Genomic DNA, 20,361 nt, shown 5'->3' on the forward strand with positions numbered 1-20,361 from the left:
ATATTTACGGGCATATAGTAAGAGTTCAGGGGTGACTGTGTGTTCTGTGAAACTAGATAAACAAAACTCACTTGGTTTTCCTTTTCCTCCAATCTTGTGACTAGAGCAAGGGAAGACCCAGGTGGTTGTAGTCTGGTGATTATTTTCTAACTTGATGCAACTTTAATTGGCGTCTTTGACCCACCCACATTGTTCCTTCTTAGGAAAGGAGGAGTTTCCTTCTGGTGAAAGGGAGGGATGCTTCTCCTGAAATAAATCAGTTTTCATGTATTCAAACTAGAAAGTGGAAACAAGAATGCAAAAGCTGTTTTTGTTTTTATATGTAAATAGTGCCTATATCCAAGTAGTTTATCCTCTCTTCGCCAAAATGGACTCTGTATTGGGGTCCCTGGGTGGCTCAGTCGGTTGAGCGTCCGTCTTCGGCTCGGGTCATGATCTTGCAGTTCGTGAGTTCGAGCCCCGCGTGGGGCTCTGTGCTGATAGTTCAGAGCCTGGAGCCTGTTTCAGATTCTCTGTCTCCCTCTGTCTCTGGCCCTTCCCCTCTTGAGCTCTGTCTCTCTCTTTCTCTCTTTCTCTCTCTCTCTCAAAAATAAATAAACATTAAAAAAAATTTTTTTTTTAAAAATGAACTCTCTATTGTGTCATATTTTCCTTTTTTTAATTGCCTTTGTGTATTTCTTTGCAGTTGGTCGCTTCCCATGGCGATGTCCATTTGCCACCGCGGTACTGGTATGGCCTTGAGTGCAGGTATGGACACGTGTATTTACGCATACGTGCACACCGGCACACGCACTTTGAAGAACTTTGCTGTTTCTGTGTCTCTTAGCACCCCCTCCTGTGCAAATCAGCAACTTGATTTAGAGAAAATGACGAGTCCATTTAAGTTTATTGTTCATTTGTTCCTTTAACAATTCATCATGAGTTCCCAGTAAGCTTATGTTCTTTCCTTAGCCACGTGTTTTGTTTGTTTGGTTTTTTAGTAAGCTTCACACCCAGCGAGGAGCCCAATATGGGGCTTGAACTCACGACCCTGAGATCAAGACCTCAGCTGAAATCAAGAGTCGGACACTTCACCAACTGAGCCACCTAGGTGCCCCTATCCCTAGCACACTATTATATATTTATTGAAATTACAGAGAACAGAGGTAGAAATGTCATAGAGATGTGTGGGCCGACTACACATTGACCAAACACCGTCCAAGATTAGTCATCAACCTTATGCTTCCAGAAACTCAGCTTTAGCACCCATTCTGCATCACCTAGAATTGATTAGGCCCAAAAAACCAAGTCCTTCTCCAGTCTCGCAAAATCTTGGTTTACGGCCCAGAATGTCTATTTATTTACTTACATGGTATGAATTGTATGCTGGTCTTAGTGCATCCATTTCAGGTAGTCCGGTTTATTACAGGCAGGAAGGATGCAGATTTTAATCAGGTTTTGGGATCTGATGCATCTTTCTACAATAGAGAGATACTTTACAAGAGGATCAGCTGTATTTAAAATTTTTCCCTGGCTGGTACAGGAAATATGGACATATTTTTGTTTTCTGTGATGTTCTTCAGGGACCGCCCCCCTGGACTCCTGTAGACTGTGTTTTTACAGAAGTGCTCATCAGCGGGACTGCTGGCTCAAGTGTAGGGACCCTGTATTTAGGCAGCTGCTGCTAAGACATTGGCAGAAATTAGCTAATGCCATGTCTTTGCTGTTCAAAGTCAGATTTGTTTTGTTGGTAATCAAGTAGGGATAGGAACTCCTACCTAATATCGGATATTATCATCCCTACTTATCATTCCTTTGGTTGGTAAAGGGATGATGGAATCCAGGTAGAAGGATGATTGCTGTTGTCTTGGAATCTGTGTATAGTTTCTGGTTTTTGACCCACTTGGACTGAAAACAATATAACAGACTTCAAGATTAGGTTATGCTAGCTGTAAATTCAGTTACTTTCTTTCTGCCTACTTTGAATCTTATAATTGCTAGATTTATTCTTTATGCTTAGTTTGGTGGTGTTGATGAGCAAATTTAATCCTAAAAATCATTGAGAGAACAAGAGCAGTTTATCAGGCTTTAGTTTCCCTTTTCATCTCAGTGTATTTATCACCACCGAATGAGACAAAGGATGTTGACTCTTTCATAGACCATACTAATTAAAAAATATTCGTTTGCCAAACATAGCTAACGGTGATACATATTTTTTTCACAACCGTACTTAGCAGTAACTTACTTCTTTCCTATCTTTACCCCCTTGAAAGACCTTGTATTCATTCATCAGCACGTATCCAGTTTATCCCTAACGTTCTCCCCTAATTCCAGGATGGAACGTAGTGGCTGTTGTGTATATGGTAGTAGTTCTCCTGTTTCCCTCAAATGCTGAAGGTCCATTCAAAACTGGAAGGGAACCTATTTTTAATAGGTGGGTGACGTAGGCAACCCGGTCACCTCTCTGAACCTCAGTTTTATTCCTTGTTAAAATGAGCATCTTATTAATGCCTCTCCCAGAATTGATGGGATTTCAAGAAACCACACTCTGGATGTTGACTTACGAAAACAGGAATGAGAAGTGTGATAAATTTAATGGCAGCGGTCTCTTAGAAGATGAAGTGCACTGGACCAGATGGTGAATTTGGCCTGAAATGAAGTCAGTCCCAGCATCTGTGATCTTTGCATTCTTGTGGCTCTCCTCCAGTCTGTTCTTCACTTAACAGCAGGAGAAACAAAACCTTATGAAAATAAATTGAATCGTGTCACACGTAGAGTCACCCTATCACTGCATTTGCCTTTGCGCTTAGATTAAAATTCAAATCTCCACCGTGGCATAAAGTGCCCTGCCTCGTCTGGCCTTGCCTCCCCTTGCTTCCTGTGCTCTGGCCACACTGGTCTTTGAATTCCTTTGAATGAGCAAAAGCCTTTCTCACCCCAGGATCATTGCATGATTGCATTGACTAGAATCATCAGGTCATGATCCCAGGGTCATGGGATCAAGCCCCACATCGGGCTCCGTGTTGAGTGTGGAGTCTGCTTGGGATTCATTTATTTCATTTATTTTCTCTCTCTCTCCCTCTCCCTCCCTTCCACCCTCCCTCCCTCCCTCCCTCTCTCTCTCCCCCCTAAAAAAAAAAAAAAAAAAAAAAAAATTACTTTGCCTACCACCATCTCTAATTAAGGAGTTTCCAGTTCTAGTTCTTTTGTTAATTTTCTGTTTCACAGCACTGTTCCTTCATAGTTCTTATTGCACTGGTCGCCTCTTTCAGAGCTTTTATTACATATTTGTAATTCTTTTGTTTGCTTACTTTTTATAAATCTGTCTCTTTTATTAGACTGCTAACTCTACAGAGAGTGGGGACTGCATGTACCTTCTTTACCTGCCATACCCACTGGCAGACACGCAGTAGGTGCTTAGTAGATCTCCGTTTACTAAATGAATACAACCATCTAAGTCATTTTGCTCATAGTGGTCATTTCAGAAATGTTCATTTTTCCTGCCTTCTGGTTCATCTCCTGCTTGCATTAGACATTAAATAGTGATAGTAATGGCCCCTACCCTCAAGGGCAGAGAAGTCTAAGGAGTAAGATTAATAAATATATATAATGCTCTGTAATAACTTTTTAGTCGAAATATGGGGTCCTTGAGGAGAGACCATCTGTGAAGGAGTTGGAGAGCTTGAGAGAAGGATGAGGAGGAGAGTTCATTAAGAGGTGGTAGAGGAGGACATTCCAACAGAGAAACTACCTTATGGCCTAGGGGTTGGGAAGTGTCCAGAGTCACTGGATGGTGATGACTGGGTCTGGTTGTTTGAGAGTAGTGTTTACGGGAGAAGTGGCAGAAGGTAAGGCTGGAAAATGTGCTAGACAGTGAAGGACCTTGACTGCTGTGTGGGGAAGTTGGAACTTGATCCTGTAGATCTTTGGAAGTCATAAAAGTTTCCTGTTTTCGGGGTGCCTGGCTGGCTCGGTCAGTAGAGCACTTGACTCTTGATCTTGGGGTTGTGAGTTGAAGCCCCGCATTGAGCATAGAGCTTTACATTTAAAAAAAAGAAAGAAAAGTTCCTGTTCTCATTCCAGTAATAGGACAGGCTGGCTGGGACAAATCCACTGTAGAGATTTTGCAGCCAATATGTAAATTGTGAAAAGCCTGTTGAACCAAAAAGTGTGATGACACTAGTTTGACTTTAAAATAGAATTTATTGCAAAGGGACTTCGTAAACAATCCTTTAAAATATGGGAAGAGATGGCCAGTAATACTCTTCTATTGCTTAGATGCTGTAGGGAGTAAAACACTCATGGCTTTTCATAGTGACAGATGGTATAACAGTCTTGATGCGATCAGGTCAGTCCCTTGAGAGTGGCAGGTACCGGAAGCTGCAGCAAGAGTGAGGCTGGGGGAGGCAGTCAGGATGCGGCAACACCATCGGAAACCCCATGAGTTTAGAAGAAGCCCGGGGGGGTGCAAAATAGCAGGTATTCAGAGGAATTGCAACTACAAATGAAGCTTACAGTGACCTCAGAGGGGTGTGGGAATGGTCCTGAAGGTCTGGGGTTGTTAGTAAATATGGGTCAGGTCAGAGACCTTCAGTGAGAGATTGCCTGAATGCATACACAAGCCTTCTGCTCAGGCCGTCCGTTTCTTTTCTAGAAAAGCCAAAGGCCTTACAGATTTATAAAGTAACTAATGGAACTTGAAAATGACTGCTTTTTTCTTCTGGGCTTGTCATGAGATGGGACATTAGTCATTGATTCTCGAATGTGTTAGGAATCCTAGTCACTGAGGCAGTGGAGACAAAGTAACAAGAGTAAACTTTGGGAGTAGGACAGATCTGTGTTCGGTTCCCAATGTGTCACTAACCAGGTACTATATAGGCTCACTTCCTTTCCTGCTTGTATTAATGCCTAGTTAGGATTGTGGGAATTAAACACTAGATAGAAAGTTATGGCTGTAAATCAGAGTCTTCATGACCCCTCCCTTGATAATTTGCTAGAACGGCTCATCAGAACTCCTGAAAACCCTTTACTTACATTTAGTGATTTTTTTTAAATGAAGGATGCCCCTCAGAAGAGCCAAATGGAAGAGGAATGTAGGACAACATATAGGGGTGGACGGGCGGCTGTCAGTGTGCATGGAGCTCCCATGCCCTCTCTGGTGTATTCAAAATAACACCAAAGTTCAGCTGAGTAAAAATGAGGATCTGATTGGCTTTATGAATTGATTCATGAATTGGGCAGCATCCCTTTTAGCAAGGAGATGCTCTGCTGAGCTAAACAAAAGAAAGGTTTTTAAAGGTAGAGAGAAGGCATTAAAAAAAAAAAAAAAAGAGGGGCTCCTGGCTGGTTGAGTGGGTGGATCATGTGACTTTCAATCTTGGCGTTGTGAGTTTGAGCCCCACATTGGGTATAGTGGTTAGTTAAAAATAAAATCTTAACATGTTTTTAAGTTTATTTATTTATTTTGAGAGAGAGAAGAGAGAGCGAGCAGGGGAGGGACAGAGAGATAGTGCGATAGAGAATCCCAAGCAGGCTCCGCACTGTCAGCACAGAGCCGGATGCGGGGCTTGAACGCACGAACAGTGAGATCATGACCTGAGCTGAGATCAAGAGTCAGATGCTTAACCGACTGAGCCACTCAGACACCCCCAAAATAAAATCTTCAAAAAAAGAAAAAAAAAAAAAAAGGAAAGGAAGGAAAGGAATTTATTAGCAAGGAATGCATTGTTTAGGCAAGGTTGCCCTCCTGAGGGGCATGGAAGGTATCTATCAGTAAATTTCCTATCAGTAAATTTGCTCAGATTGACCAGGAAATTCCGTGTTGACTGGTTACACTGCTGGGAAGTTGAAACTGCAGTTAGCTTAGGTATCAAGTTAGGTTTGCTGCTTTGCCCTAAGCGTCACCATGGTCGGCCTGTGGGTTTTTCTAACACCACCCTTTCTGCACCTGATGTGTTCAACAGCTTGAAAGCAGCTCAAAACCTGTCATTCAGGGGGTTTTATGGAGGTTTCTCACCTAGGCAGGATTGATCACGTTATTGGCCATTGGTGATTAGCTCAAGCACCAGCTACTCCTTTGCAGAGATGTGGGGGATGGGGATGGGGAGGAGGGGGTGGGGATGGAAGTTCCAACCCTCCATCCCTGCCTTGGTCTTTCTGGCAACTAGCCCCCGTCCTGAAGCTGTCTAGGGGCCCCCAGCCACCGGTCATCCCAAGACACTCTTCCCACTCTAGAAGTTCCAAAGGTGTCAGGACTGGTGTGCCAGGAACTAGGGGGAGAGACCAAATATATATTTCTTACCATAGCACATCTTTGAACAAGGAATGTCAGTCAGTTAATTCAGTCAAAAGTGACTTTGGCCAAAGCTTTCCTCATTACAAGTGAAAAAAATACATGAGAGGAAACCAAATATGCGATTTCCCAAATTCCCCTCTGATGTCTAGTATACCAGGAAGCTGGTGATAGCCTCTCCTCCAATGACCTCAGTGCCCAAGGAGGGGGGCTCCTCTAACAGCTAAACAACGTAAATTAGGAAAACAAAGCCAGTGAAGTTGTCCCATCTAATCAGTCAGACAAATTAAGTGGTGCTTTCCCTGGGCTGTGGGGACCAGCTCTGGCCTGCTGCACTGCAGTAAAGCGCTACATACAGAGCCCCTCAGGTTGGCAGCAAGTCCTGTGGCCACTTCCAGAAGCCATCCGAAGCCCTTTCAGACCCTTCTTCCCAGCACGGCCCTGCAGATGTCCCTGCAGATGAGAATGGAAACCTGTGCAAGAGCCTTGCCGGAGCCATCCACGTGATGGTTCACCCAGCCCCGGTGACAGCACCTGATTGTTCTTGTATCCGAAGTGCTCGCACACTAATCTCATCGTGTCCCGTTGTGCCTGTCGGCCTCCCTGCAGCCTCTGGAGGGGGCGGCAGCAGGAGTGTTCCTGCACTGAGAAAAAGTAAAACCCTTCGGAGAAGCATTTGCTCTTCTGGAGACCAGCGATTTTGCCAGGCCATTTCATCCTGGTAATGCAAGGACAGAACCATAGCACTTGTGAGTAGGAAAGGCTGAGAACAAGCTCTTCAGCTACAGATGATGAGACATTTTCCGAACGGTGTGGAAGTATCCCAAGCATTCACAGAAGTAATAATCGCCACCAGGCCTGTATTAGGAAATTCACGTCTAGTATTTAATTTAATTCTCACCATCCTAACTGGCATTAATACAAGCAGAAAGGGAAGTGAGGAGTAAGTGGCTGGTTAGTGACAGTAAGAACTGGACTCCTTTGTCTTACTGCACAGGTTGTGCTGCTGCTTTCTCCACGCCGCCTCAGTGGCCAGGATTCCTGCTGTGTCCATAACATGCCACATTTGAGAATCAGTGACTGATGTCCCTTCCCTCTCATGCCAAGCCCAGAAGAGAAAAGCAGCCACTTCAGAGTTCCACTGATTACCTATAGGTCTGTACGTAAGGCCTTTGGCTTTTCCAGAAAGGAAGCTGACTGCCTGAGCAGAGCTTTGCCCGTGTATGCAAGCAGTCTCTCACTGAAAGGCTGATCCTTCAGCCTGGCCTGTGTGAGAATCTGTGGACCTGGAAATGATGATGGTGACGGCCAGTCTGATAGCCGGGGTTGGAGAAGTTGTGCAGTATCCAACAGTGTATACATCCCATTAGTAAGTCATTGTGGTTATTGACAACTGAAATTAAAAAGAAAATTCCTCTTGCCATTATGTGAATAGTTCTTTTGTTTTTTGTTTTTCCAGATGGCTGCTAAATTGTCAGGACATAAATACTTGAGTTGTTTGGATCTAATTAGTTAAGAAACAAAACTGTTAGGTATCTCTTTTGGCTTAGGGGTACCCTTAAAAAAAAAAAATTACTGAAAACACTGAGGTACCATGAACTGAGAGAGTTTGAGAAGATTTGAGAAGATCTGGCCCAAGAGGATTCAAGGATCTTTGGATAGATTTGGTCTGGATAGATAGAAAGTTAGAAGGTCACAGGACCCCTCCACTGTTCTTGGAATTTCAGTGCAAACCTTCATCCGAAACTTTGATAGGCACACATATGCCTAAGATATCCAGACAGACTCCGCTCTGATCTGTGCACCCCATGTGACAGCAGTCTAACTGCTGAGTCCCAGGAATGGCCGCTCATAGCAACACTCCCCTCCCAGAAGACCAGACTGGTCAGGCTTCCTCATCTTAGAATAATACCACCTACTCTGGGATAACCTTCCAGAGTTAAAACTAATGGAAATCCTGGGATGTGAACAGCAACGTCTTCAGCCTTTGCTTCTATGAATGTCATAGAATTTTGTCAGCTTAATCAATTCAAAAGCAAACAAATGTCTCAAAATAAATCAGTTGTTCTCAACACCATTCTCCTCCATAACCCCAAGCCAGTTTTTTCAAGATCAGTATTTTTTAAACAATGGAAACACTAGCAAGTCTAAAAAAACAATTACGAGTCAGGAGTTTATAAGTGCTTAAGAAAAAAGTGTGGTGTTAGCGGAAAGAATCTGAGTTTTGTGTTCAAATCCCAGCCCGTTCACTTAATGCTCAGTAAACTTGGATACGCTTCTTAATGTTTCTGAACCTCATTTCATTCACTGCTAAGTGAAGATGGTACTAATTTTTCAGATGGTTAGGAGGATTAAATAATTATGTAAGTTTTCGGTAAACGATGGCTGTAGCAATAATTGTATTTGCAGTAGGTGGTATTTTCTGATATGAAAATGACATGAAATGACACAGTGTCTCTGGATATACACAAAATGGTTATCTCTGAGTAGTGGGATTATGGGGAACCTTTGTAAACCATACTCTTCTATAATGTAGTTCTTTGCAATGTATTTTTGTAATCAGAAAAAAAAAATTAAGTGATGTTTCTGGGAGGTCAGGGAGATCTGGGGATCACCACACAAATTCCAGTCTGTGTATAATTAGAGGAGAGACCGTGTTGGCTGGCTGCCTTTCTGTTTTTTTAAAAAGGGCTCTTTTTGGGGCACCTGGGTGGCTCAGTTGGTTAAGCATCCGACTTCGGCTCAGGTCATGATCTCACGGTCTGTGAGTTCGAGCCCCGCGTCAGGCTCTGTGCTGACAGCTCGGAGCCTGGAGCCTGCTTCCGATTCTGTGTCTCCCTCTCTCTCTGACCCTCCCCTGTTCATGCTCTGTCTCTCTCTGTCTGAAAAATAAATAAACATTAAAAAAAAAAAAAAGGGCTCTTTTTTTCTGGGGCGCCTGGGTGGCTCAGTCAGTTAAGCGTCCGACTCCAGCTCAGGTCACGATCTTGCAGTTTGGGAGTTTGAGCCCCACATCTGGCTCTCTGCTGTCAGTACAGAACCCGCTTCGGATCCCCTGTCCCCCCATTCTCTCTGCCCCTCGCCTGTACGCACACACCCATGCACGCTTGCTCGCTCTCTCAAAAATAAATAGACATCAAAAAACAGGGGCTCTTTTCTGAACTGTTTTACACATAACGCTCTGACACCAAATTCATATTTTTCCCATTAACGACAAATTTTTCAATTGTCCACGCACCAACTGAGTGTCCTCCAATTCAGTTCAGTAGTGATACTCACCACTCAGAGTTAGTGCAGACCTCACAGGTTAAGGGTTCAGCCCTTCGGGCTGATGGTCCCCCACTTCGGGCTCCAGTCACAAGTCCCAGGTTGCCACCTGTACTCCTCGACCCAGTCGCATAGAGACCTTGGTTTGTGCCGATCACTGTGTGAAATGCTGTGGTTACAGAAATGAGTAAGTCATGGCCCTTGCTCTTGAGGACCTCATCGCCAGGTGGATTTCCCTCCCCCAGTTGCCGCATCCACACTTCAGACTTCACTTATCACTGACCTTGGGATGACGCTCAAATCTGTGTCTTCAGGTCAGAGCTTTAGACCTTGATCCAGCTGCTTACTGCATATGCAACCTTGACGTTCCTCCCGTACCTCCACCTTAGGTGTCCTCTGAATTGAACCTGTCTTTCCCTTCCCAGAGTATCAACGTCAGTCCTCTGACAAACCAAACCTGAATGTGTTTCCCTCGTTCCCTGTGTGGGTAAAGGGCATTATCAGTCGCTCATGCAAACCACCACCCTTGACTTCCCCCATTTACCCCATGTCCCCAGATCTTACCTCCTTATATCTTTTTTAGTTGTCCATTCTTTATTCTGTTACTGTCTTCAGTCAGTCAGGCTACCACCTTCATCCACCGAAGACCCGGAATTACTCACAGCCTCCTGTTCAGACTTCCTGCCTCCCCTGTGATTACTCTCCTCTGTCCCCTGTGGCTGCCAGGTTGACCTTCTCAAAGGGCATATGTGACCATATCACTGTCCAGTTTAAAACCCTTAATGATTTATCAGTCCCATTAGGAATGGCAGGATTTGGGGCACCTGGGTGGCTCAGTCGGTTAAGTGTCCAACTTCAGCTCAGATCACGATCTTGTGGTTCCTGGGTTCTAGCCCCACATTGGGCTCTGTGCTGACAGCTCAGAGCCTGGAACCTGCTTCAGATTCTGTCTCTCCCTCTCTCTCTGCTCCTACTCTGCTCATGCTCTGTCTCCCTCTCTCTCAAAAATAAATAAACATTAAAAAAAAAAAAAAGAATGGCAGGTTTTGGCTCAAGTAAACATCTCCTCCTCCTGAGCCGAGGGCAGATCAGTGTTTGTGTATGTGATACAGCCTCACGGTCCTTCTCACTACAACACCTTTTTTCTGGTTGGTTGTTTCAGGTGTACAGTATATTGATTTGACAACTCTGCATTTCTCAGTGCTCAGTATAAGTGAAGTCACCACCTGTCCCCATACAATGTCATTACAATATTACTGACTATATCCCCTGTGCTGTACTTTTCATTTCTGTGATTTGTTTATTTTATAACTGGAAATTTGTACCTCTTTTTTTCTTAAAATTTTTTTAATGTTTATTTTTGAGAGAGCATGAGCGGGGTAGGAGCAGAGAGAGAAGAAGACACAGAATCTGAAGCAGGCTCCAGACTCTGAGCTGTCAGCACAGAGTCCGACACGGGGCTCAAACTCACGAACGTGAGATCATCACCCGAGCGGAAGTCGGACGCTTAACCAAGCCACCCAGGCGCCCCAGAAGTTTGTACCTCTTAATCCCCCTTACCTATTTAACTTCTTCCCCCATCCACCTCATCTCTGGCAACCACTAATTTGTTCTGTGTATTTAAGAGTCTGTTTGGTTTTTTAGATTCCACGTATGAGTGAAATCATATGCTATTTGTCTTTTTCTAACTTATTTCACTTAGCATAATACCCTCTCACTCCAGCCATGTTGTAGCAGATAGCCAGGTCTCGTTCTTTTTTATGCCTGAGTAGTATTCCACTGGGTGCATACACCACATCTTCTTTGTCCATTCACCTACCAATGAACACTTGGGTTGCTTCCATATCTTGGCCATTGGTAAATAATGTTGCCATAAACATAGGGGTACATATATCTTTTTGAATTAGTGAATTTTTTTAATTTCATTTATTTAAAAAAAAATTTTTTTTATATTTATTTTTGAGAGAGAGAGAGAGAGAGGAAGACACAGAATCCGAAGCAGGCTCCAGGCTCTGAGCTGTCAGCACAGCGAGGCTTGAACTCATGAAACGTGAGATTGTGACCTGAGCTGAGTCGGACGCTTAACCAACTGAGCCACCCAGGGGCCCTAAGTTCATTTATTTATTTTTTTAGTAATCTCTACACCCAATGTGGGACTTGAACTCATGACCCTGATGTCAAGAGATACATGCTCCTCCAATTGAGCCAGCCGTGTGGCCCTGAATTAGATTTTTGTTTCCTTTGGGTAAATACCCAGTAGTGGAATTACTGGATCATATGTCATTTCTGTTTGTCATGTTTTGCGGAACCTCCGTACTGTTTCCCACAGTGTTTGCACCGATTTACATTCCCATCACCAGTGTGCAAGGATTCTCTTTTCTCCACATCCTTGCTGACGTTTGGTATTTCTTTTCTTTTTGATACTAGCCATTCCGACAGGTGTGAGGTGATGTGTCCTTGTGGTTTTGATTTGCGTTTCCCAGGTGACCCTTGGCGTGCATCTCTTCGTGTGCCTTTTGGCTGTCTGCATGTCTTACTGTAACACTTGAGACAGTCATTATTAATTGGTACGGATTGGCGCTGAGGTGCACTGCATTTGATTGGTACCAGGATGAAATCTCATCCTTTTTTTTTTTTTAATGTTTTTATTTATTTTTGAGAGGGGGGGGGGGGACTGAGTGCGAGCAGGGGAGGGGCAGAGAGAGAGGGAGACACAGACAAAGCAGGGTCCGGGCTCTGAGCTGTCAGCACAGAGCCTGACGCAGGGCTCGAACTCACGGACCGCGAGATCATGAGCTGAGCCGAAGTCAGACGCTCAGCCGACTGAGCCACCCAGGCGCCCCTGAAATCTGTCATCCTCGACTGGCAGGATCAAGTTTAAACTCTGTAGTTTGGCATGTAAGGCCCTCTTTGATGTATCCCGCCATTCCCCACTTTGCTGTCCCCTTATCTCTTTTCTCAAAACTCAGCTCAGGGGCGCCGGGGTGGCTCAGTCGGTTAAGCACCTGACTCAGTTTCAGCTCAGGTCATGATCTTCAGGTTTCGTGAGTTGAACCCTGTGGCAGGCTCTGTGCTGACAGTGCAGCATCTGCTTGGGATTCCGTCCCCCTCTCTCTGTCTCTCTCTGCCCCTCCCCTGCTCACACTGTCTCTGCCTCCCTCAAAAATAAATGAATGAACTTAAACAAAAGATTTTTTGAACTTAGCTTAAATGCACCTCCACGAAAAAGCTTTTCAGGGTACTCTGCTCCTCCCACCAGATGGATCTTGATTGTTGTCTTTGAGTTCCTTAGCGCCCTGTGCACACAGATACCTTGGTTGTGGGCTGGTGCCCTTTAGCACCTTACTTGGTCCTGTGGATTGATTTCCCTAAGTAAAAAAAAAAAAAAAAGCTGGACACTAAGCTTCCTAAGGGCAAAGACCAGGTCTTCATTTTTCTGTCTGCAAGCTTCATACAGATTTAGTACGAAGGATGCTTTTCGTAAGTGTCTGTGAAATGGAGGCGTGTGTGTTTGCCGCACTTGACAAGAGTGGAGTAGAATGGCCTTCTAGAAGTTACACTCCCTGCACGCTGTCTTCCAACTCCTGCCGCTGTAAATATTTCACGTTCTTTAGGATCTTCTTGGAGGGGCGCTTGGGTGGCTCAGTCGGTTAAGTGTCCACTCTTGATTTTGGCTCAGGTCACAATCCCTGGGTTGTGGGATCGTACCCCTCACTGGGCTCCATGCTGAGCGTGCAGCCTGCTTAAGATTCTCACTCTCCCTCTGCCCCCTCTCCCTTGTTTGCTCGCTCGAAGAAAAACAGATCTTCTTGGAAAGAGTTTGCATAGCCATCCCAATAGCCTGACTTGCACAAGATTCCTTCTGGTGCTCAGTTGCCACAGTTCTGGTCCCTCTTCTACCTTGAGTGGAGATGGAAAATTAGATGCCTGTTGAAATAAAGTTAATAGCCTTTCACCGTGCTGTTGAGAATCACTCTGTAATGAGCCACAGTTACCGGTGGAAATGTGTAGGGGTGGGAACTAGGTGGCAGCCATTGGAGTAGAGATTGTTTCTTATGACCGCTTTATTGAGACATAATTCATACACCATGCAATTCACTGATTTAAAGTGTAGAATTCAGTTTTTAGTATATTCCCAGAGTTGTGTAACAATCACCACGATAAGATTTAGAACATATTTTTTTTTAAATATAATTTATTGTCAAGTTGGCTAACATACAGTGTATACAGTGTGCTTTTGGTTGTGGGGGGCAGATTGCCGTGATTCATCGCTACATACAACACCCAGTGCAAGTGCCCTCCTCAATGAAGATTTAGAACGTTTTAATCATTACAAAGGGAAACCCCGTATCATTTATCACTCCCCATTTCCCTCCCAATCGTCTAGCCCAAGGCAAGCACTTACCTACTCGGTGTATGTAGACTTGTCTGTGTGGAACATTTCATATAAGCAGATTCTGCAATACGGTGTCCTCGGTGACAGGTGTCTTTCACTTAGGATAACATTTCCAAATTTCCTCCGTGTTGTAGCATGTGTCCGTATACGGCTAGACTGTGCTTAATTTACTCATTCGTCGATTGATGGGTATTTGGGTTGTTCCCAGTTTTTGGCTACCGTGAGTAATGCTGCTATTGTGTATAAGTGTTTGAGTAGACTTCTGTTTCATTTCTTTTGTGTGTATACCTGGAAGTGAAATTGTTAGGTCATGTGTTAATTCTGTTATCATTTTGAGGAACGCCAGACTGTTGTCCAAAGTGACTGTAACACCATTTCACATTCCCACCGGCAGTGTTTGAGATCCTAATTTGTCTGCATCCTTGCCAACACTTGTTATTATCTGTCTTTTTATATTTATGTTACTAAAGACAGACTGAACGCTTTTGATATTTATATAAATGTGCATATTTTATGTAAAGGTGCACGTAATTTTATATTTAGATATAGCATCCTAGTAGGTGTGAAGTAGCTTCTCACTGTGATGTTTTTTTAAGATTTAAAAAAATGTAATAGAGAGAGAGGGAGGGGCAGACAGAGACAGAGGATTTGAAGTGGGCTCTGAGCTGACAGAGACAACCCAGTGTGGGGCTTGAACTCACAAACTGTGAGATCATGACCTGAGCCAAAGTCGGACACCTAACTGACTGAGCCACCCAGGGGCTGCTCATTGTGGGTTTGGTTTGCGTTTCCCTAATGGCTAATGGTGTTGAGCATCTTTTCACGTACTTATCAGCCATTTATTTATCTTTACTATTTAGATCCTTTGCCTATTTTTTTAAGTTTATCTTTTTTAGTAATCTCTGTTAGCAGTGTGGGGCTCGAACTCCTGACCCCGAGATTAAGAGTCTTACGCTCCTCTGACTGAGCCAGCCAGGTGCCCCTCCTTTGCCTGTTTTTAAATTGGGTTGTCTTTTTTTTTTTTTTTTTTTTTAACGTTTATTTATTTTTGAGACAGAGAGAGACAGAGCATGAACGGGGGAGGTCAGAGAGAGAGGGAGACACAGAATCCGAAACAGGCTCCAGGCTCTGAGCCATCAGCCCAGAGCCTGACGCGGGGCTCAAACTCACATACCGCGAGATCGTGACCTGAAGTCGGACGCTTAACCGACTGAGCCACCCAGGCGCCCCTGAGTTGTCTTTTTATTATTGAGCTGTAAGAGTCTTTGATGTATTCTGGATACAGGTCCCTTATCAGACAGACAATTTACAAACAGCTTCTGTGTTCTCCTACTTTTTCTTTTGAGTGTAGTTGACACACAGTGTTGTGTGTTTCGGGCGTACAAACACTGGCTTAGCTTCTCTGTACATTATGCTGTGCTCGCTGCAAGTGTAGCTACCATGTCACTATATGTGGCTGCGTCGCCGTTACGGTGTCATTAACTTTATTCCCTATGCTATCCTTTTATTCGTCTTTTGACTTTGTTGGTGACATGGTTCACAGCAAAAAAAATTTTAATTTTGATAAAGCCCAATTTATTCTTTTGTCACCGATGGTTTTGCCATCATGTTAAGAAGCCAGCGCCTAATCTAGGGTCATAAAGATTTACTCCCGTGATTTCCTGAGAGTTTTACTGTTTTAGCTCTTCCATTTAGCTCTCTGATCCATTTTGAGTTACATTTTGTGTGTGTGTGTGGTAGAGATTTGAACGACTTAAAAAATGTTTCTCAGTCTTGACATAGGACTGAATATCCTGTTTTTATTTTTTCCTTCCTGAGATGATAATCTAGATGCAGTCAGAAGGTGACTTCTGGAGTGGCAGGTGTCCCTCTTGTAGAGAGAGATGTTGACAGGAGGAATAATGTGCTAACGTGTGTGGCAGATTTCAGAGATTAGGGTCAGGTGCCAGGCAGCCTCCGGCTCACCACAGACGGGAGCATTAGTTTAAATCTTGCGCATTTCAAGTGGGTGAGAATTGTACGACAGGTGCCAGGGGCTGTCGTAGAACCAGTTTTATGTGTCATGTTAGCTGGTGGGCAGCTCTAATGGGCTTATTTGGTTTTCTCCTCAGGGGTCTCTCTGTTTGGTTTGTCGGCCCTCTTGGTCCCTGGGAACTTTGAGTCTCATCTGGAACTTGTCAAGTCCCTGTGTCTGGGGCCATCGCTGATCTACACAGCCAAGTTCGCTCTTGTCTTCCCTCTCATGTATCACACCTGGAATGGGATCCGACACTTGGTAAGTTCATTGTTTACGCGCTTTCTGGGTGAAGGGAATATAGGGGAACGTAGGGTTCTCTCTTTTGTTGCCTGGGTTTGGTGCTGCCCCTGAAGTTAGTTGTGCTGACCTTTGCCCGGGGGCCTCTTGGGAAAGCTCAACGGGTCCCCGGGTCCCGTGCCCTGCTCAGCAGCCCGCCGAGCACTGGGTGTAGGCCAGCCAGACCCTTGCTTGGTCTCACTGCGAACTCGTCCGTTGTGTGAGGCGCGTCACTACAAGAGACCCCTGAAGCCAGGACGTCCCTCTGGCCTAGGAGGCGTACTTAGTACACGCGTAATTAACTGGCGCCTACTGTGTGTCAGCCTCTGTTCTAGAGCCTGGGGTTTCAGTTATGAGCTAGATGGTTGCTGATTCCTGTCAGTCCAGGTGACAAACTGCTGGAGTCAAATATATTAACTTCTGTTAACTTCTGTTATCTTAACATCGATCGCGTTGACTGTTCTTTTTTTTTTTTTAACTGGAGATAAGGGGTGGAGTGCTTGTTTTTTTTTGTTTGTTTGTTTTTGTTTTTTAGTGTTTATTTTTGAGAGAGATAGAGTGTGTGTGTGAGTGGGGGAGGGCAGAGAGAGAGGGAGACACAGAATCCGAAGCAGGCTCCAGGCTCCGAGCTGTCAGCACAGAGCCTGACGCGGGGCTCAAACCCACTAAGCACAGGATCATGACCTGAGCTGAGGTCGGCCGCCCAACCAACTGAGCCACCCAGATGCCCGAACTGTTTTTGGTCTTTTGTTAAGCTGTTAGAATGGGGCCACCTTTAACAGCAGCTGGGTAGCTAGGATCCCAGATTTTAATATTGGGGTTAAAAATTTGTTGATGGCCTAAAAGCTGTCCTGGTGTTGCCTCCTGTGTGACCTTTGGGTCAGTTCAAAACTAGTGTTTCTATCTCTATTTTATAAAGGGATTAAAGCTTAATCACGCCTGCCCCGGGCCAGAGATTAGTCTCTCCTCCAGCTTTTTAAGATTTTGTGATCTCCCTACCCCAGCCTTGCTTTCTTTCCCAGGAAGACAATTTTGATTCCATTGTTTCTCATCTTCCTTCCTTCTGAACCTGAGTCATCTGCCAGATGGATACTTTTGCCTTAATGTGACCTTTAAACCTTCCACATCAGAGTCTAGAGACAAGCACTTTCTAAATTTCAGTCTGGTCCAAAAGACACTTTAATGGAATCAAAAAAGTGAGGGACTGAATGACCTATTTAATTAAGTGTATCTATCAACTGTTCCCTGGGGTGGTGTTCAGTTTGATTCACAATGACTTCACTGCCCTCTGGGAGGGGATAGGGAAGGAGGGCATTTCCATTAATGACTTCTTATTCCGCAGAACAGATCTCTCTAATGAAAATCAGCCGATCAGCTTCCTCTGGTCACATCCTGGCTCAGGCGGGGTTTGCCATGTATCTGCTTTGGTCTCAGTAAGAGGGGGGGTTAGGGGAAGAGGTCTTGCAAAATCTCAGAATGCAGTCAAGGTTTTTCTGCCCTGGTTCCTGCCTGTAATGGTAATCTCTTTGTTGACACAGTGGGGAGCCTAAAGGCTTTTCTTAAGCCCTTAAATCTGCTTTTATTTTTTTTCTTGTGGCGAGTGCTGGCTCTGAGTGTGGGACAGGATTTGGTCTACTCTGCACGGCAGTGCCAGCTCTCGCCCTCTGAGCCTCTCTGAGCCTCTCTGAGCCTGATAGCTGCCTTCCCTGAAGACCTGATGGGGCGTGGTCAGTGGCATTGATGTAGGAGACTGAGAAGTGACAGGGTCTCTGGCGTCCTGAGAGTGTTCCTCCATCACTACCAGCCAGTAGGGCTCCTTTTTTCTGTTTTGTTTTGGGTTTTTTTTGTAAAACACCGTTCCTATGTAAGCAGAACAGCTCTATGTGGAATCTGCTTGACTCCTAATCTGATCCAGGTAGAGAGAGGCCTGACTCCTACTCCCTGACCCCGCGCTGGGCTCTCCCTGACTTTTCTCTGAAGTGCTCCTGACTTAGCTTAACCCAGAGTGTGGGCGTTGGTGCTGTGCAGGGGGCAGCCAAGTGTGGAAGTGTAGAACCTAGAAATTCTGCTTTTGCCCTAGGGGATCTTTTAGTGACTCAGAGTACAGTATGTTAGTGTCCCTGGGGTACAAGAGAGTCGAGATCAGTGTTTTTAAACACCTGGTTTTTGTTGCAATGGGTAGAAAATGAGGTTAGTGGGTTATTACCCACAAAACCAGAAATTAGGGGTGCCCGGCTGGCTCAGTCAGTGGAGAGTGCGACTCTTGGTCTTAGGGTCGTGGGTTCAAGCCCCACATTGGGCATATAGGTTCTTAAAAAAACAACAAAACAGGAATTTAGTAGGATGCGGCATACAGAATGTAGCACACACACGCTAATGGTAAATATCGCTTATTCTTTCGTGAACTTTCGCTATAAATATACTGACAAACAGAATTGAGACGTCGTGGTCTAGATCCCAGAGTATTTTCTTAGGGTACTGGTTCTCTGACAGATGTGACTTCTCAGCGGGGGTCCCGTGAGCCACTGTGTCTGAGGAATCGCGTGTAGTGCGCCCCCGTTGTGGAGCTCCGCGCTGTACGTCAATAAGTTGTTTCAGAAGTCTTGCAGCTAGACGGCCACCAAATTCACTTGGCCATAGAAGTTTTCTCGTGCAGTAACTTTCAGCATTCTGAGGGACTAGTTTGTGGAGGGACACACTTGGGGAAACACTGATTTGGTGGTGGTGTCACGAGGGAAAGTTACATCTCTTCAGTCTGGAAGCTTCTGTATGTAGGGGCCGAGGATGCCTTTCCTGTCCCCGGGAGAAGGGGGTGGTGGGTGCCATGTCGCACGGGCTTTGAGAAAGGTGGAGGTGGGTCGGGTGTGAAGGAAGCGCTTTCCCCCTTGACCCGGGCTGAGGGCGGTTGCCCTCCATGAGGTGGGGCTCCTGTGTCAGAAGGGACAGTAGCCAGGACCCTGATTGCTGAAATCCTTTCTTGCTTGCTTTCTTCTCCTTCTTTTTTTTTTTTTTCTTCTTTTTTCTGCAGATGTGGGACCTCGGGAAAGGTCTGAAGATCCCCCAGCTGTACCAGTCTGGAGTGGCTGTCTTGGTTCTTACTGTGTTGTCCTCTGTAGGGCTGGCAGCCATGTGAAGAGTGAAGTTCCCAGCATTGTCTTCCCATAAATGATTCACTGACCCGTCTTCCTGTTGGTGACTCTTCTCCAGCCGAGGCGCAGTTCTTCTGATTTCCTCAGACCCTTTGTGCTCGCACATCCCCTTGGAGCTCAGTAGCAGTAGATACCTCATAGAGCCATGGCAGTGGGGAAGGGCCCAGTTTCCCCTCGTTTCTAAAGATGGAATGACTCAAAAATTCCCTTTTCCTGCCCCCAGCCTACAGCCTACTCCGGGCCTGGGAGCCCTCATTCTCTGTCCATATTGGGCCTTGATTTGTGCTGACGGTCAGCTTTTGGCTCCTTCTTCCTGAGACAGTGGAAACAATGCCAGCTCTGTGGCCTCTGCCACGGGGACCGGGAGTGGGGCTGTGGGCGCCACCGCCTGTGGGTTGCTAGCTTAAAGGACAGTTCTGTTCACTGGTCAGAGCCCAGGGTCTTCAGCGCCCACACAGCATGACCGAAAGCAGAGGGGTGGGGGTGGGGGGGAATTAGCCTGTCCCAGCCAGAGGGAGATAAAGAGTCAGTTGACTCTTGAAGCAGGTGCTCTGGGGGGGAGATACACAGCTCTTGATGCAAAAGGAAGACCCAGAAAGTTATCGCTGAACCTGTGAAGGATTATTTTTCCCCCCCTGCATTTCTGGAAAAATGAGCCTCTTTGCTGATCCAAGTTCGTAGGGCATCTTTTTCTGAAACTGAATTAAAAAAATGGTTTTGTCTTTGACTCTCCTTGAAATCGAGAGAAACCCAGAGAACGGCGGTCGGGGAGGAGCCAGTTTCCTCCCCACTCCCTCTGCTCTCAGGCGTTCACATCCCCCCATCTGACCTTTCACAGGAGGGAAACCGCTCGTCCCTCTGCCACTGACCACTGGAACAGTCTTTAGGGAATCAAATGCAAGTAGCCAGAGATCGAATATCATACAGAAGCCTCAGAGATGGAAGGAGCAAGAGAAAGGAAGCTTAGCATGTGGAAGCTCGGCGG

At 45.3% G+C, this 20,361-nt stretch overlaps 1 protein-coding gene across 1 annotated transcript in view; it reads left to right on the forward strand.

The window, feature by feature from the left end:
* SDHC (succinate dehydrogenase complex subunit C) overlaps positions 1-20,103 on the forward strand; it is a 35,786-nt gene extending 15,683 nt beyond the window's left edge. Inside the window, exons 4-6 of the mRNA XM_015076235.3 lie at positions 686-747; positions 16,046-16,209; positions 19,256-20,103. Coding sequence (XP_014931721.1) covers positions 686-747; positions 16,046-16,209; positions 19,256-19,360 — 331 coding nt within the window. The 3' untranslated portion in view covers positions 19,361-20,103. The remainder of the gene's footprint in view (positions 1-685; positions 748-16,045; positions 16,210-19,255) is intronic.
* Positions 20,104-20,361: the final 258 nt, after the last annotated feature.

Source organism: Acinonyx jubatus, chromosome E4 (genome assembly GCF_027475565.1).
Source record: "Acinonyx jubatus isolate Ajub_Pintada_27869175 chromosome E4, VMU_Ajub_asm_v1.0, whole genome shotgun sequence".
NCBI lineage: Eukaryota > Metazoa > Chordata > Mammalia > Carnivora > Felidae > Acinonyx > Acinonyx jubatus.